Source organism: Muntiacus reevesi, chromosome 4 (assembly GCF_963930625.1).
Source record: "Muntiacus reevesi chromosome 4, mMunRee1.1, whole genome shotgun sequence".
In the NCBI taxonomy this organism is placed as follows: Eukaryota; Metazoa; Chordata; class Mammalia; order Artiodactyla; family Cervidae; genus Muntiacus; species Muntiacus reevesi.
In genome coordinates, this window is record NC_089252.1 from 91089012 (window position 1) to 91107943 (window position 18932).

An 18932-nucleotide genomic window follows, 5' to 3' on the forward strand; every position below is an offset into this window, starting at 1 on the left:
AATACACTGCTTTGTACATCTATTATTTCACCCATGTGGGGGGTACATCTGTAGAATACATTCCTACATGCTGAAAGTACGCATTTTGGCAAAGAGAGTATGCATTTGTCATTTGGATAAATATTGCCATAGTTATGAAAAAGAAAATATTTTCCTGGTTGCTTCCAGTACTTTAATGGTTTGAGGTTTTTTTTTTTTAATGTTTCAATTTAGATCCATTTACATTTTTATCCTGGCTTAATGGACATTTAAAAAGAAAAACAAATTATTTAAAATGTTAAACTCCTCACTCATAGTGGAAATTCAAGTGCTGCTCATCCCCATCTGTTAGATCACAGGATCTGGATGCAAACAAGGATGTCTTGCAGAGGTTCAGCTTACGCAGTGGCTGAGTAACACAGCCAGACCTCTGCTCGCCTGTGTAGTTTTATTTGCTTCCAGAGTCTCACGGTAGTGAAGAGGCAAGCCCTGAGAGCTTGATTTCCACCTTCGAATGAATTTTTCACTTCAGTAGACCTCAAGTCGCTGTTTGGATTTTTCTTCTGAAATATTGTAAGTTGCTTTCCTCATTTAAATAAGAAGTGGCCTCCCCTGCAGTACTGGGGTGTGTGTATGGGCTGCATGAATTTGTGTAGGACAATATGAGAGCTCCTAGGAAGAGAACTACTAATTGACTCCTGTAGAGGTTTGGGAGGCCTGTGCTCACTGGCGAACCTAAGCAGCTGTACTGAAATGTCAGATGGATTTGCACAGCTGACTCAAGCTGCCGAAGAGAGGAGCATAGTAGCTCCATAAATTGATCTGCTCCAACCAAGCCCTGCTTAATATAGTTACGGCAGGAACTTAGTCGCAGTCACCCCTAGCAGCTCAGCAAACCCCACTGGGGTGCTTGGTGGGGAGGGAAATCTCCTCAAGGTGGTACTGACCTGGGACACTTACTAACTGGGGGAACTTCTTGAGAGAGCTTTATCTTTTTTTAAATCTTTGTTGATTATTTCTCCTCTTGTAGTAAGACAGAATATTGAAAAGAGTCATGTCAGAACATAGCAGGAATTCAGATCAAGAAGAAATCGATGGGGAGATTGATGAAGATGAAATCTTGGCCAACTTGTCCCCAGAAGAGCTCAAAGAACTACAGTCGGAAATGGAGGTGATGGCCCCTGACCCCAGGCTTCCTGTGGGAATGATTCAGAAGGATCAGACAGACAAGCCACCAACAGGGAACTTCGACCATAAATCTCTCGTTGATTATATGTATTGGCAAAAGGCATCCAGACGCATGCTGGAAGACGAACGTGTTCCTGTCACCTTTGTGCCAACCAAGGTAACTAGGGATTTGTGTATAAGGGAGAAGTGGCTTCCTGGCCTGGGCTGACGTGTGTCCCTGTTGTAACTGTCTTTTCTCAAGACTCCATGTTTTGTCTTGTTTTGTTGACGTTTATACATAAAGCATAATATTTAATCCTATGCCAGATCAGAACTTTCTAGAACACTTACATAGTATAATTGGGACGAAAAAAGTAGTAATTTCTTGTAAATGTGTCTTTTAAAAAATTGCTGGGGGTTTCTTGTACAGGAAAACCTGTATTCTGTAGGCGTAAAATTAATTTTTAATGAACTAACTCATAACCCAGAAGCATTTGTCTTTTATACTTTTTTTGACTCACAGGACCCTTTACGATGCTGAAGAAAGCTCTCTGTCCTCCTCCTGGCACATGGGTACATATGCAGTATTTCACATACAATCTCAAGTGTTTCACAGTCCCCCTGAAATTCAGCCACACACCCTGCAATTAAACCAAGTCCAGTAACAAAAAATCCAACATTACCACAGTTCATTGGGTATCAGTGGTGAATTTAGAAGTTGATTCTATTAAGCTGTTTTAAAGATAGTTTTTTCTTTAAATATGTTCCTTATATGAAAACGAGAAGTGCACATCAGCATATTTTTTTTAACGTTTCACTTAAAAGTGACTTGGCAAAAAGAAAACAGAGATCCTCAGAGGTAAAGTCTCTTGTAGTTATGCCTTCTGATTTATTTTTGGTAGATAATGTCTTATCACATTACCATCATACTTGCTGAAATTTTAGGAAAGTTATAAACTGATTTCATGGTCAGGAGAGTTTAAACATGTACTGCACTTAAGAAAATAAGCTGCTGGCTTTACCAGGTTAGAGTTTAAGGTACAATTTATAGACAGTTTACAACTGGAGTAAAAGCCAGTTCTACGTGGATACCAATTTCCGAGAAAAACAAACTTGGGTACTTCTAACACTTTTTCTTCCTTTTGTATAATTTAAACAGCTTAATGGTTGGCTCCCCCTGCTGAGACAAATGAGTAATGCAGAGAAAACTTTTGTTTACGTGTCAACTGTCAATTCCAGCCTATAATGTTATGAGCAGTAAAATCAAGGTCTTTCTTTTTTTTAATTTTAGGCTTATTTTTTATTGAAATAATATTGGTTTATAACACAAGTTTCACGTGTACAACATTATACGTTTCTATTTCTACCTACAGTATTATTCTCAGTAGCTAAGTCATGTCTGATTCTTTGCAACCCCATGGATTGTAACCCACCAGGTACTCTCTCCATGGAATTTTCCAGGCTAGAATACTGGAGTGGGTTGCTATTTCTTCCTCTAGGGGATCTTCCTGACCCAGGGAGCGAATCCATGTTTTCTATGTCTTCTGCATTGGTAGGCAGATTCTTTATGACTGAGCCACCTGGAAAGATCCATATACAGTATGCTCACCACTAAAAATTTAGTTTCCACCTGTAGCCGTATAATTGACCCCCTTTACCCGTTTCCTCCTCCACAGATTAAGTTCTTACTCACATAATCCTCTGTGTCAAACTGCTACCCCAGCTTTCAAAATGACACCTAAGAGGTACACATCCTTTATGGAAAAGTGTGCAATTAAAATGTAAACATCTAATAAACATTATTGATAGAACACTATTATTTTCCTTTCCATACTAAGCAGGTTTGTTTTTTTTTCTAAATCTCTGATAATTTTGTCCCCTTTTATACCTGGCTTTACCTCCTAGAATATTCCTTCCAAAGGAACTGGACTGGAAAGCCTGTGCCTGAAGTATCTGGGCAGTTTTCACAGAGCTAAGCAGGCAAAAAATCAAATACAAGGGTTTTGGTATATTCCAAAATATCAAACTGCTCTCATTGCCCCCACAATATCTTTTATTTTCAGGGAAATTTGTTGTGCACATTATATTAGATTGGCAAACATATTATGTATGTAAATTTTGGTTAGGCCAATAAGGAAATTATTATGTAACACAGAGCTATTGAATACAAAATTCCTATTCAGCTGTATACAAAACAAAGACTTCAGAGAATGGATAAATAACCCCATAAGGTTTTCTTTTCTTTTTTTTTCATAAGGTTTTAAAAAATAATTTAACTGCTTCTGGAACTGAACACTATCTTTAAAAACAACAGAGGGTCTGAAAATTAACTGGGTTTCATTTTAATACATGGGAGGAGAAAAACACAACCAAAAAAATGTATGTCTGTGCCTGTGTGTGCCTATAAAAATTTACCTTTATTTTGGTTGTATTTGCTTGTAAAACAACTAACAAAGACATACTTTGTTTCAGGAAAAAATCTCAGTTTAGAATTATGTAAAAAGTTAAAATCCCCCCATCCCTTCCTCAATTATCTTAATTACCTCTCTTCCTCAAGGATAACTATTAATTTGATAAACATTACAACAGTCTGTTTTTCATATACGTTTACAAACATATATATATAGTGTATGTACATGCATACATATCCATATGTACACATAAATACACATGTAAACAAATAGAATACTATACCTAGAGCTTATTTGCTTACTTTTTTCCACTAAGTAATAAATCTTTTTGTTATCTTCAATAGATACTGCTATTCTTCATATTTCTTCACTGCTACATATTCTAACCTTTCTAAATTTCTCTTTTAGGAAAAAACTCAAGAACAGCATGAAGCAATAGACAGAAGCAATAAAAATATTTCCCAGTATTTAAAAGAGAAACTTAACAGTGAAATCGCTGCACATAAAAGAGAATCACAGGGCAGTGACAATGTCCAAGAAACAAATGATGATGATGATGAAGATAATGAAGATGAGGAGGAAGATGAAGAAGATGCAGAAGATGAAGGAAAAGAGGACAGTGAAGAGAGTGATGAAACAAAAAGAGGAGAGGGAAGTGAGGTAAAGGAGCAAATCAGAAATGGTGAGAACACCTGCCAACAAGTAACTAGTAAAGTAACTGAAGAACAGAAAGGCAGACCAGAGGCTCAAGAAAAAACTGAGAAAAAAATATCGAAATTAGATCCCAAGAAGTTAGCTCTAGATACCAGTTTTTTAAAGGTAAGTGCAAGGCCCTCCGGAAACCAAACCGACCTGGATGGGAGCTTAAGGCGAGTGAGACAAAATGACCCCGACATGAAGGAACTCAACCTGAACAACATTGAAAACATCCCCAAAGAAATGTTGCTGGACTTTGTCAATGCAATGAAGAAAAACAAACACGTCAAAACCTTCAGTTTAGCGAACGTGGGCGCGGATGAGAATGTAGCATTCGCCTTGGCTAACATGTTGCGTGAAAATAGGAGCATTACCACGCTCAACATAGAGTCCAATTTCATCACAGGCAAGGGCATTGTGGCCATCATGAGGTGTCTCCAGTTTAACGAGACACTCACCGAACTTCGGTTTCACAATCAGAGACATATGCTGGGCCACCACGCTGAAATGGAAATCGCCAGGCTTTTGAAAGCGAACAACACGCTCCTGAAGATGGGCTACCATTTTGAGCTTCCGGGTCCCCGAATGGTGGTAACCAATCTGCTCACCAGGAATCAGGATAGACAAAGGCAGAAAAGGCAAGAAGAACAGAAACAGCAGCAGCTCAAAGAGCAGAGGAAGTTAATAGCCATGTTGGAGAACGGGCTGGGGCTTCCCCCTGGGATGTGGGAGATGCTGGGAGGACCAATGCCGGATTCCCGGATGCAGGAGTTCCTCCAGCCGCCTCCTCCTAGGCCTCCCAACCCCCAAACAGTCCCCTTCAGTCGACAAAATGAAGCGATGAAAAAGCCATCGCAGCCGCCGAAGTACAGGACGGACCCCGACTCCTTCCGTGTGGTGAAGCTGAAGAGGATCCAGCGCAAATCTCGGATGCCAGAAGCCAGAGAGGCACCTGAGAAAACCAACCTCAAAGATGTGATCAAAACGCTCAAACCCGTGCCGAGAAATAGGCCACCCCCGCTGGTGGAGATTACCCCCAGAGATCAGCTCTTGAACGACATTCGTCACAGTAACATCGCCTATCTTAAACCTGTAAGTAGGAGGAGGGAGAAATGGTGAAGACAGGGCCACAGTAAATCTCTCCCAACTCTATTCCCCGTCCCTTTTAACACCGGGACATTCTCACTAATTGTCACTAACTGAGGGAAACCCCTCATCGTTACCAGTAGATCTAAATTATTGATTATCCTCAAAGACACAATCTATATGACTGCTGTAACAAGGATACTAACAGCCCACATTTATGAAGCACTTAATATGGGCCGCATCCATTATATGAATTAACTCTTACAATCACCTTAACAATCCTATCAGGTAGGTATTATTATTATTCTCCCTGTTTCATAAGAAGGAAATTGAGGCTTAGAGGTGTTAAATAACATTTCTAGAAGAAAAGACTCAGAAGTGGTAGAGTTGACTTTGAAATTCAGTCCTGAGCATCCCTGGTCAAGCTTTTGTTCACTCCTGCCACACAGAACTGACAAGCTTGAGATCCCCAGGGAACTGCTGCAGGAATAAATAAGAATGAGGCCTAATTAGGCCAGTCCTTTGTGGATAAGTGCTTCTGTAGGGCTTTAAAAAGTTCTTTTTTAGTAGATGAATGGATACCACCTGCTATTGCAATTACACTCTTTATATTTTAAGTAGGCGGACGATAATAAATTTAAGATTAATGTCTCCATGAATAAATGGAGCTTTAAAATATTTTACTGTTATTTCAGTTTTCTTATTATGACTCACTGTTACTACTGCTGATAGACAAAAATGTTCCATTCCTTTCAGCTTAAGTTACAGAAATAAATTTTTTTATAGTCATTACTATGAGGGCATTTACAAAGACTGAAAGGTGTGTGTCCAATGGCTGCAAGTGGTTGATAATTAACTTCATTGTTTTAAAATCTAGTATGTAATTTAGCCACGATATTACGTTAATAAAATAGTCAATATGTTATGCCATCAGAGAGTCACAGTTTTTTCAAGATAGTTTAACTATTTCCATGTAAGCTTGTTTTTTTCCTCTGATTTAAAGAGATTTATATTCTAAAACAATACAGGGAGTTTGCTAGCAGTCCAGTGGTTAGGATTTAGCACTCTCATAGCTGAGGGCCCGTGTTCAATCCCCAGTCCATGAACTAAGATCCTTCATGCTGTGCTGCATGGCCCCCCACACAAAAAAAATCCACAAATATGATTGTTACTTATTCACATATATATGTATGTCCCTTATTCCCATCCCCTAGTAGTACAGAATTAACAATATTTCATTCTTCTAAATCGAAGACTACTTTCAACTCTGACTTAGAGGGATTCTGAGTCTTCCTGTGGCAGGCACCAGGCTAAGAGTGCTAGAGGTCACATGAGATCGGGCAGGAGATCTCTGCCTGCCCTTGGGCACAACATCAACACTTTCTGCACCTGCTCTTCTCCAGGCAGCCAGACCTCTGCAGGGGGTGAATCAGGGTTCTGTTTTGAGAGAGGCTAGGGCTGTCACTCTGTAACCAGTTGTCAAAGCAAATCCCGGCTGCTGTGGTGGCTAGACAGTCAGAAAATAGCATTGGTCTGAAAAGAATAAAGAGAAGCCTTTAAAAAATCTGCATTAAAGGTGGATTGTAGACTCGGAGTAGGCAAGAGGATGAAGGTTAAATGATCATCTGACCCTTCTCCCTGCTTCTGAAGGAATATGAAAAAAAAAATGTGAACGTGATAGTCTATCAGTCATATCCAAGTCTTTGCGACCCATGGATTATAGCCTACCAGGCTCCTTTGTCTGTGGAATTCTCTTGGCAGGAATACTGGAGTGGGTAGCCATTTGTTCTCCAGGGAAGCTTTTCGACCCAGGGATCAAACCCCGGTCTCCCTCATTGCAGGCAGATTCTTTATCAACTGAGAGACCAGGGAAGCCCTCTGAGGGAATATTCTACTGAACAAATCTGCTTTGCCTGGAGTTGGCTGAGTTTCATCCATCCATTTACTCATTTGTAATGAATATTTGTTCAGTGCTGCCATGTGTCAGGCACCATGAGCGATGTAGTCTTAACCTCATGGAGCTCACCGTGTTGGTTTGATCATTTTCATGGTCAAGATACTCTGCCTTTTAGTCAACTGAGGACGCTTCAGCTTTGAGTCTAGATTCTAGAGCAAAAGGTATTAAGATAAATTCACAGTAATAGTTACTGAACTACCACACTCTAGTTAAGTACTGCATTTTCCATTTTCAATCAATTCTTGATTGGTATCAGTTTTAAGTTATGTGTGTGTTTTTAATGTTCACACAGAAAGAAAAATATGCAGCAAAGTAGACTCTGACACAGTTTGTGAATGGTGGTCTTGTACATCAGTCTTTGCTTTGAAATGTCTTTTATCTATTCCAAGGGATTGGCATCTTCTCTTGCTTCAGTTGCCTGGCTTGGCTTGCAATAGACATCTCTTGACATGTATCTTAGATACAAAATATCATACAACTTCATCAGCATGGTCCTATAAAATGCTCTGCAAGAAAAATGTGAAAATGCATCATCCAGCTGACGAAAATTCACTTGACTGACATCAGTTCGCTCTGTACTGCTGCATTTTTGCGCCGTGCTGCATACATAATAAATGTCTGCTTTCATGCGGACTCTTAGTGTAATCTCTCTTAAAAGACATTTTTAATCTTTTTCTTTTGAAATCATTTGAAATCTGTGGAAGTTCAAAAGAGTAGAAAGAATTCTTACAGGCCCAACACAATTTGTCCTATTTGCTTTGTCATTCCTTAAAGGGTATTTTAAATGGCAATACCTCTGCATGTGTATAATTCCAACAGGGCACGGAGCCCAGGGGAGGTGCTAATGGTATGGAAAACTATACTGTGTTTGTGCGCCCACGTGCAGCCAGCTACTATAAAACACTATTGATTGTGAGATGCTTTCTGATGTAGGAGATACGGAAACATCAGAAAATGTGCATCTTAAGACTCGGTGAAATATTGCAAATGCCCTCTGTGGTGAAATTTCAGGATCTCAGCAGAAAAGGGCTTTTTTTGGCTAGTCAGATGAGACACAGCGACACTCACTTTAAGGAGGTGAAACTAAAGATTATGGGAGTTCCCCCTCCCCACTTGACTGGAAGACAGAGATGTTCTTTAAACAACCAGATTTTCAAATATGAAGTTAAAACTCAGTTTGGAAATCTTGTCATTCTTTCTACTGATGCTCCTAACTAAAACACTGAATGTCCATAAACATACTTAGAAATTATTTACTCTTAAAAAAGTTTTTTTTCTCTCATGAACTTGGAGATATTATTTTTGTATTATCTAGAGCATAGATCATGAAGTACTCGGTTTATATTTTAAATTTGTGGGTTTTTTTTTTTCCTTTTAATATTTATTCTCTCCCTGTCACATGCTTCTGGCTTGGGATTCCAGAATTGAAGTTGCTAGCAGAAAATAAAGGACAAAAATTTTCTTTCTTGGCTCAAGTGCTGCCTCCTCCAAGAAGTTGCCTGTTTAAATCAGTTTAAGAGAGATGTATTCTGTGGGACAGGTATTGAAAACTAGTGGACTTAAAACCCAACCTGCAGGCCTGTTTTGTTTGGCTTGAGTATTATTGTACAAATTATAAAACATCACACGATAACATCCAGTTATCTGGCAGCATTTGAAACATCAGATCCAGCCACATGGAGCCTGCATATGATGGTACAAATAACCTGAATTGCTGTTGGTTTCTCCCTTGAGATAGGTAATGGACTCTCCAGTTTTAACTCAGTCTCCACAATGCCCTACTGCCTAACACCTGGCCGTTTTCACTAATTTGGATTGCTTATTGGACTCCTGTAGAATTTTTTAGTTTGTTGTGTTAAAGGACTTTGTCTTATCTAACTGAATTTACTAATCAATAATTTATTTCCCTTTGAGTTGATAACTCTGAGTCAGTATGAAGCCAGCCCAAAAGAAAGATGTTAGACTGGTATAGGCATATCCTTCATTGATAAATATGTGATTTCCTTTCATCTTAAAAAATTTGGTGGTCTGCTCACTGGCAGCCATTCCACATGAGTATCTGTACTTGCACTGAGATAGAAATCTCATCTGCAGAAACAATATAATTTACAAAGACCAACTGCATTTATACAACATGCAACTTTTGGAAGTGAAACTGTCAATTGCTCAGTTGTGTCCTACTCTTTGCAACCCCATGGACTATAGCCCACCAGGCTCCTCTGTCCATTGGAATTCTCCAGGCAAAAATACTGGAATGGGTTTCTATGCTTTCATCCAAGGGATCTTCCTCACCCAGGGATCAAACCTGTGATCCCCTGGAAAAGGGAATGGCTACCCACTCCAGTATTCTTGCCTGGAAAATCCCCATGGACAGAAGAGCCTGGTGGGCTACAGTCCATGGGGTCACAAAGAGTTGGACACAACTGAGCAACTAACACTATGCAATCTTTCAGTTCAGTTGCTCAGTCATGAGCGACCTCATGAACTGCAGCATGCCAGGCCTCCCTGTCCATCACCAACTCCCAGAGTTTACTCAAACTCATGTCTATTGAGTCGGTGATGCCATCCAACCATCTCATCCTCTGTCATCCCCTTCTCCTCCTGCCTTCAATCTTTCCCAGCATCAGGGTCTTTTCCAATGAGTCAACTCTTCGCATGAGGTGGCCAAAGTATTGGAGTTTCAGCTTCAGCATCAGTCCTTCCAGTAAACACCCAGGACTGATCTCCTTTAGGATGGACTGGTTGGATCTTCTTGCAGTCCAAGGGACTCTCAAGAGTCTTCTCCAACACCACAGTTCAAAAGCATTAATTCTTCGGCACTCAGCTTTCTTTATAGTCCAACTCTCACATCCATACATGACTACTGGAAAAACCATAGCCTTGACTAGACCTTTGTTAGCAAAGTAATGTCTCTGCTTTTTAATATGCTGTCTAGGTTGGTCATAACTGTCTTCCAACGAGCAAGCATCTTTTAATTTCATGGCTGTAGTCACCATCTGCAGTGATTTTGGAGCCACAAAAAATAAAGTCTGTCATTGTTTTCATTGTTTCTCCAACTATTTGCCATGAAGTGATGGGACTGGATGCCATGATCTTAGTTTTCTGAATATTGAGTTTTAAGCCAATTCTTTCACTCTCCTTTTTCACTTTCATCAAGAGGTTCTCAGTTCTTCTTCACTTTCTGCCATAAGGGTGGTGTCATCTGCATATCTGAGGTTATTGATATTTCTCTCGGCAATCTTGATTCCAGCTTGTGCTTCCTCCAGCCCAGTGTTTCTCATGATGTACTCTGCATATAAGTTAAATAAGCAGGGTGACAATATCCAGCCTTGACATACTCCTTTTCCTATTTGGAACCAGTCTGTTGTTCCATGTCCAGTTCTAACTGTTGCTTCCTGATCTGAATACAGATTTCTCAAGAGGCAGGTCAGGTGGTCTAGTATTCCCATCTGTTTCAGAATTTTCCACAGTTTGTTGTGATCTACACAGTCAAAGGCTTTGGCATAGTCAATAAAGCAGAAATAGATGTTTTTCTGGAACTCTCTTTTTCAATGATCCAGCAGATGTTGGCAATTTGATCTCTGGTTCCTCTGCCTTTTCTAAATCTGGCTTGAACATCTGGAAACTCATGGTTGGAGTATTGTTGAAGCCTGGCTTGGAGAATTTTGAGCATTACTTTACAACCATGAGAGATGGGTGCAATTGTGTGGTAGTTTGAGCATTCTTTGGCATTGTCTTTCTTTGGGATTGGAATGAAAACGGACCTTTTCCAGTCCTGAGGCCACTGCTGAGTTTTCCAAATGTGCTGGCATATTGAGTGCAGCACTTTCACAGCATCAGCTTTTAGGATTTGAAATAGCTCAACTGGAATTCCATCACCTCCACTAGCTTTTTTTGTAGTGATGCTTCCTAAGGCCCACTTGACTTCACATTCCAGGATGTCTGGCTCTAGGTGAGTGATCACACCATCGTGATTATCTGGGTCGTGAAGGTCTTTTTTGTATAGTTCTTCTGTGTATTCTTGCCACCTCTTCTTAATGTCTTCTGCTTCTGTTAGGTCCATACCATTTCTGTCCTTTATTGAGCCTATCTTTGCACGAAATGTTCCCTTGGTGTCTCTCATTTCCTTGAAGAGATCTCTGGACTTTCCTATTCTGTTGTTTTCCTCTATTTCTTTGCATGTATCACTGAAGAAGGCTTTCTTTCTCTCCTTGCTATTCTTTTTTTTTTTTTTTTCTCCTTGCTATTCTTTGGAACTCTGCATTCAAATGGGTATATCTTTCCTTTTCTCCTTTGCTTTTCGATTCTCTTCCTTTCACTGTTATTTGTAAGTCCTCCTCAGACAGCCATTTTGCTTGTTTGCATTTCTTTTTCTTGGGGATGATCTTGATCCCTGTCTCCTGTACAATGTCACAAACCTCTGTCCATAGTTCGTCAGGCACTCCGTCTATCAGATCTAGTCCCTTAAACCTATATCTTACTTCCACTGTATAATCATAAGGGGTTTGATTTAGGTCATACCTGAATGGTCTAGTGGTTTTCCCTACTTTCTTTAAGTCTAAATTTGGCAATAAGGAATTCGTGATCTGAGCCACAGTCAGCTCCTGGTCTTGTTTTTTGCTGAATGTATAGAGCTTCTCCACCTTTGGCTGCAAAGAATATAATCAGTCTGATTTCAGTGTTGCCCATCTGGTGATGTCCACGTGTAGAGTCTTCTCTTGTGTTGTTGGAAGAGGGTGTTTGCTATGACCAGTGTGTTGCTATGCAACCTTTGGTGCCAGTCAAACAAGACAGCTGTTTTAATGCGTCCAGGTTCAGTTGCTCAATCGTGTCCAACTCTTTGTGACCCTGTGGACTGTAGTTCACCAGACTCCTCTATCCATGGGATTTTCCAGGCAAGAATACTGGATTGGTTGCCATTTCCTTCTCCAGGGGATCTTCCCAACTCACTGACTGAACCTGCATTTTTGGTGTCTCCTCATTGGCAGGCGGATTCTTTTACCACTATGCCACCTGGGAAGCCCAACTGTTTTATTATTCACTTAATTTTATCTTTGGCTCACTGATGTGTATCTGGACTGGTTTTAGGCAGGTGCCAAAAGACACAATTAAGTTTTTCCTTCAGAAAGCTTTCAGGATAATAATTTCCCAAGCAGCTTTAGTTAGCCAAAAGACTCTATGACACATTAGCAGTCATTATGAGTACAAAAATTTAAGATTACAGACTCCTGAGTTTTCATCACTGGCCATTTTTTCTTTGCCTCATTTATTTTATCATTTCTTTTGAACTAAGATTTCTAGACTCTATCCTTTTGCAATTTTCTCCTTTTCCTCATCTTGTCTTCTCTCTTTGTTTCAGTTAACACATAATCTAGGACAATCCCCAAATTTCCCTTTCCCTTATATTGCTCAGGGTTTTCTTAGTACTTTTATTCAATCTGTCCCCAAATCAAGCTTCTCCTTCCTAGATCTGTAGTTGTTGTTTCTGGTTACAGATTTTTCACGTTGTCTCCATTCTCTCATACATTCATGTCTAAAGCCCCAAATGTTTTTTGTTGTTTGGTGCTCAGTCGTGTCCAACTCTTTTGCGACTCCATGGACTGTACCCTGCCAGGCTTCTCTGTCCGTGGAATTCTCCAGGCAAGAATACTGGAGTGGGTAGCCATTCCCTTCTTCAGGGGATCTTCCCAAGCCAGGGATTGAACCCTCCTCTCCAGCTTGGCTAGCGGATTCTTTATCACTGAGCCACCTAGGAACCCAAAAACCCCCAGAGTTCCCTTCAATTCCTTCCTTTTTTCTGTCCATGCGTTTGCTTAAAAACAAAACAACATACAAGAAGAACACCAAGAACCCAAATCCAAGAGAATCTTCAAGAGTCAAGGCCAAATCTAGAATAGAGCTTGAGCAGTGTTACACTCTTTATGGAGGGAGTCTCCATGGAAGAAAGCAATGTAACATTTCAAACTCATCTCAGAGGAGCATAAATGGACCAGAATTATACAGACCAGGAGCTGCCCTTTCCTGATACCAAGTGGAAAAAAAGAATTTTTTATGTACAACTTGTTAAAAGTCTATGATAATGATTCTCACATTTTAGCATCCATCACAATCACCTGGAAGATAGAATACAGATTACTGATCCCATCTCCAGAGTTTCTGATTCAGTAGGTCTTGGATGGGATCTGAGAATTTGCATTTCTGACATGTTCCTTGGCAATGCTGATGCTGCTTACTTGAAGGCCACACTTGTACACTCACAGTTGAGTGACATCCATGGCAAACCTTATCTCCTGATGCCTCGGGTTGACAGCTCTCATAGACACAGCATTAGGTCTCCTAGTGGATTCCGAGTTCCTCAAGGTAGATCTTCCTCATCTCTGTCCCAGGCACCCACTGAGGTGTTGACCCAGAACAGGAACTCCGTTTGGGTGTGCTGAATTAAATAACCCCTGCTGAAATGGGTCTTCTCATCCTGCCCAATTGCTCCCAGCCATTGGGTGTATGTTTATGTGTGTACACTGTATAATGCTATACACACACTTAAAAAACTTCTTAACCAACAAGTGAAGGGGGAACAGGGCCCCCTAATAATAAAGTGAGTAGATTCTTATTTGTTGAAAGTTTTATAATATGAGATCTAGTTATATTTTCCTTATTTCTTTTTCAGTCTTTTGTGGTCTGCTTAGAAATGACTTTTAAAAATCTTATTTAAATATTTGCCTATCCTCTTCCTGCTTTTGGTTTATAAAAAATACTCCATGTTATAAGTGAATTAAAGGGTTGGCTTTTAGAAGTAAGTAGGAAGCAAGAAGTCTGCTATTTTATTTCTTTGCCAAGCAGCTAACCACTGATCAGTGACTCATTGTTTTTCCCAGTGATCTGAGCTCCCAACTTGGTCACACTTTAAATATGCCAGTATGTCTCTGGGTTTAGTATGTTGGTTCATTGTCATGTTTTTCTTTTGCAAATATTTTTATTAATTGGGAACCCATCTATGCATATATGTATCTATATCAGAAATAACATACTATAGAAGTTTTTTTTCCATTTGACAATGGAAAGAACACAGTTTTGACTCTCTATTGCAGCTTTGCAGTTAATTTGAGTAACTGGCATTATATATTTTGCTGGTGTTCTTCACTGATGGTGTTCTCCCTGGGTGACCCTTACCAAGCTGCAGTGACTCCCCTCCCCTCCTGAAAGTCTGGCACGAGGGAGGGAGAGGGACTCAGAAGCACATGGAGGACCCTTTGAATTGAAGATCATGCAGGCTACAGCAACACATCCAAGGTTCTCCCCAGTGGGCAAGGTTCTCCCCAATGGTGTTGGGAAACCTTTTTAGCCAAAGGTTGTAGGCAAAGAACTGGCAGAAGCGAGTCCATAGCAGATGGCTGCTGTGGTCTATCACATGGGCAGGTGGACATGGACAATAGGAGGAAAGATACTTTTAAGTCATTATCATACAAAATCTCAGGGTGCTTTGGACTTTAGTCAGCATTCTCTGAAAGTTACCTTCATGGTGGATAAGTCATTCTCAGATATAACACCATATTAAACCTATTAAGAACTTGCTTTGAGTTGTTCCTATGAAACAAAACTCAAAGTTGATTTTCAGTCAGACTTACACTACTCTTTTGCATTTTTTTTTTTTTTAAACCCTTGGATGGGGGTTCTCCAAATAGCATTGTAAAATTTAGTGAGTGTCAAATTAGTAATACAGTTTAAAGACGAAGGACTTCCCTAGTGGCTCAGATGGTAAAGTGTCTGCCTACAATGCTGGGAGAACTGGGTTCGATTCCTGGGTTGGGAAGATCCCCTGGAGAAGGAAATGGCAAGCCACTCCAGTACCCTTGCTTGGAAAATCCCATGGTAGGCTACAGTCCACAGGATCACAGAGTTGGACACAACTGAACCACTTCACTTCACTTCAAAGGGTAAAGAACCCATTTTTATGTTCTTACAGTGGTGTTTATTTGGTGGTTGAGATGAGTAATGAAATCAGGCAGGTCCGGGTTCACATCTAGCTCAGGCACTTTCTATCCCCATGACCTGAAGCAGATTGCCTATTCTCTCTGAGCCCGTCCCCTCTTTACAATGTGGTCGTAAGATGAAATAAGAAAATGCTTTAAAAAGAACTCTTAGCATTGATTACTAACTTGCATCACTTAATCCTCATGGTAGCCTTGTGAATAAGATACTGTGATTTTATAGCTGAGAGAATTGATGCACAATACCATGCAACTCCCTGGAGGAGGGCATGGCAACCCACTCTAGTATTGTTGCCTGGAGAACCCCATGGACAGAGGAGGCTGGTGGGTCACAACGAGCCGGACATGAGTGAAGCGCCTGAGCATAGCATAGCACTATGCAACAAGTTGCATACAAGTTGCATAGTGGACCAGGCAGATTCTAGCACCCGCCCTCTTATTTACATTGTAAGCTTCAGTGTAAGATTCAAGGGCTCTGAGCCTTGAATCTGCCCCTGTCATCAGTAAACGCCCAGTCTGTGGTGGCTGTGGTTATTATTGTTGTTTTATCATGATTGGATGGGGGGCACTCTCTGGCCAGAATTTTTAATCCACTTGACACCTTTTGAGGTATGTACATTTTGCCATTTTTGCTGTAAAACACTTGAATAACTAAGATTCATTTTTTCTCCTCTTTTCAAATGCTTAAATCACAGGTGCAGTTGCCAAAAGAACTGGCATAAGAGGCAGCAGAATAATCAGGGGAAGGAGGAAGTGATGTAATGACTCTGGGATTAGAACCTGAAGACTGCTTCAGCCGCATACTTCTGGATCCAGGTGGTGGAACTGGGAACATTGCTAACTGATACGAGGATTTTATAAAAGGCAGAATACTTAGCTTGTGACAAAATGGAAGCTGAAAAGGCAGGGGGAGGAGATAAACTCTTCAGGGCAACATTTTCTACTTCCAATTGGTTGGAGTGACTTAGGTGAAATTTAGAGTCTTCTAGCAGAAGTTAATATTTTCATAAACCTTTGCTTTATTATTGTTTTCTTCTGGTCAATAACAATAAATATGGTACAGGTGTTAACTACTATATTCCCATTTTTGTTCTCTTCTTCCATCTACTTTGCTGTAATTTATCACACAGTCTTTTAAAGAGAACAGAGCCTGCTTCACTCTGTGGAAATATGCAGGGCGAATTGAACTCCGGGCCCTTCAGAAGCTTTGAAATCGAATAATTTGTTCATTACCTCTTTTCTGGAGAATCAATTGCAATTTCTGGTTTCCAGCCCTGCCTAGCTTTCTGTCTTGGCCATTCCCCTGTGTGTTGGGGGACCCTCTAGAGAGGGGTATCATGAAGAGCAAATACTTAAGCCACAGGACATGGAGAAAACAGCGTTTCTGGAAAAAGTAACAGGGAAAACAAACCCTGCTTATATATAAAACCTTCTCTGTTTGCATACATATGGAAAAAATGGGAGATAGCATGCTAGTTTTGTTTAAAACAAAAGACATTATGAATAATATATTTACTGAGCTTTGGTTTTAGCTAAGTGTGTACATACATATATATTTACTTTAGCCTGTAAATGATCTTGATCTTGTTCTCAAAAATCTTAATGAAACTTGCTAAAGAATTAAACTTGAATTCCTTATCCTATCATTCAAGGCCCTCCATTGCCTCTTCTCAGTTTGATAACTGTCTTATCTGTTCATCTTTGTTTTTTAATCTTATTGTAGTTGCTTTACAATGTTGTGTATATACTATTCTTGATAAAACTTCCTCATGCTTTTGCTCTCTAGAGTATCCTTGGAGACTCCACAAGTCTTCCAGTCAACTCCATCCCCAGTTTGTTCTTCTTTCCAAGTTCCTCGAGCCCACAATTACCTGTTCAAGTCACTAGGTGCAAAGAATCTGACATTTTGTACTGACATGGCATGAGACTTGGAAATCAGGAAGTCACACTTTGATGCCTTTTCTCTCTCCCTCACCTGAGCAAATAATTGGCACCTGTCTTCTTTTATATAATCATAGGTGACACACCACAGGCAAAACAGGCTAGGAGAGAGTGGACTTAATGAGGACAAACAACACAATATATGGAAGGAGAAGTCATGGGAAAGAAATACGATGTTTCCATTTTTAAAAGGTAATTTAGTGGATACAGAAGTATCTGAATTTGAAATTATAGTTTTCAATCAAGTAACTAATTTTATTTAGACTAGTCCAAGGCTGAGAGTTTCATTTTCTCCTACTTTGCTATTTCTATAAAGCATCCTTGGATACAAATCCAGATGGTTTAAAAAGAGCTGCAATAAATACAACTTCTAAAGTGTCCAGCATATTCTATTTAAGAAGCTAAACTCTGATGGGACAGAGCACTCTGAACATGTTTAAAAGCTTAATTTATGTTAGTAGTTGAAGTTCTGGAAAACTCTTATGTGTTTGCTTATACAGCAACAGTATGAATAAATAAGCCAGAAATTTTACAAAGCGTTAAGAGTTCTGAAAGGGAACTTCACTCTTAGATGTCCAAAAAAGAAAAGATGATCCAAATTCAAATTTACCACCTTGTTACATGGGTTTTGTCAACAGACAAGTGAAGTCATTCACATGCTTTTTTCTATTCACCCACTCCCACCCTAAAAATCTTAATTGAAAATTTTAATTTTAGCATTTCCATGCTAGAATTTTCTATTATAATCCTTCCAGAAATGACAATCAACCATTAGTAATTAGAATTGCATATTTTTTTTTCATTCAAGTTGTCACTTTCTCCACATTTATTGCATTTTAGTCTGCAGAATTCACCATGTAGAAAATGGGTCTAAAATATGTATAAGCCCATGTCAGGTTTAAAAAAGGATCCTATTAGGATTTGATTTTATTCTGACTGGAGATTAATAAATATTAAAGTTTTATTAACAGTATTTGAAACACAAGCTGAGAATTTTTTGCTGCACAGAAACAGGCTTATCATTTTTTAGGGTTGTCACTGAGTTTCTCAGACATTTAACACAGGCAATAAATAGTCTGAAGTAAATAGTCTCACCCCGCACCCTCCCCCCCAAAAAAATCTTTGATAAATTTTATTCTTCATATTTAGGTAAGGGTCCAAATTCTAGACCATGTGAGTGAAATCACGATGATATCACTGTGCTGAAGAGGAAGACTGCAGGTTGGGTGAGAAATCAAAATGCAAGAAAAATCAGGAGTGGCATATGCATTGCTTCTTCTTCTAGGACGTACAAGAGTCTCTTCAATGAGTACCGCCCCAACTGTCTGCATGCTAGGGAAATCTAAATATTTTCTATTCATCCATGAAATCACTCGGCTGGCAGGGAAAACATGTTATATCATCTATTTCAAAATACATGGGGAGTAAAAGGAAGAAAGTAACAGAAAATATAAACTCATGCTATATTAATTCTAATGCCTAGCTATAAAAACATACAGTGGTGCCAAGGTCCATCTAAAAGTTTTATGAACTGCAGAAGTCAATGATCATTTTCATTCCCATTTTTAAAGGTCTGTTTGCTTGGTCATCTAAAGATGCTTTTTACATTTCGAAAGATCAGCTATTACTGTCCTCTTTCTACCCCCAAGGAATTAATAAAAATGCGTGTTCATTTCTTACCTTCTAAATGTGGCAGTTAAAAACTGA

The 18932-nt window shown here is 39.6% G+C and overlaps 1 protein-coding gene across 1 annotated transcript; it reads left to right on the forward strand.

Annotated features, from left to right (window-relative positions):
- The first annotated feature begins 401 nt into the window (after window positions 1-401).
- On the forward strand, window positions 402-16362 carry LMOD3 (leiomodin 3). Its single transcript, XM_065933306.1, has 4 exons — window positions 402-552; window positions 1010-1324; window positions 3966-5345; window positions 15980-16362. Exons 2-4 carry the CDS (start codon window positions 1034-1036, stop codon window positions 16004-16006), a joined length of 1698 nt encoding a protein of 565 aa, XP_065789378.1. The 5' UTR covers window positions 402-552; window positions 1010-1033; the 3' UTR covers window positions 16007-16362.
- Window positions 16363-18932: the final 2570 nt, after the last annotated feature.

Coding starts and splice junctions, on each gene's coding strand:
- LMOD3 (XM_065933306.1), top strand. CDS start 1,034: ATGTCAGAACATAGCAGGAATTCAGATCAAGAAGAAATCGATGGGGAG. Junction 1,325..3,965: donor TCACCTTTGTGCCAACCAAG/GTAACTAGGGAT, acceptor TTTCTCTTTTAG/GAAAAAACTCAAGAACAGCA. Junction 5,346..15,979: donor ACATCGCCTATCTTAAACCT/GTAAGTAGGAGG, acceptor CTTAAATCACAG/GTGCAGTTGCCAAAAGAACT.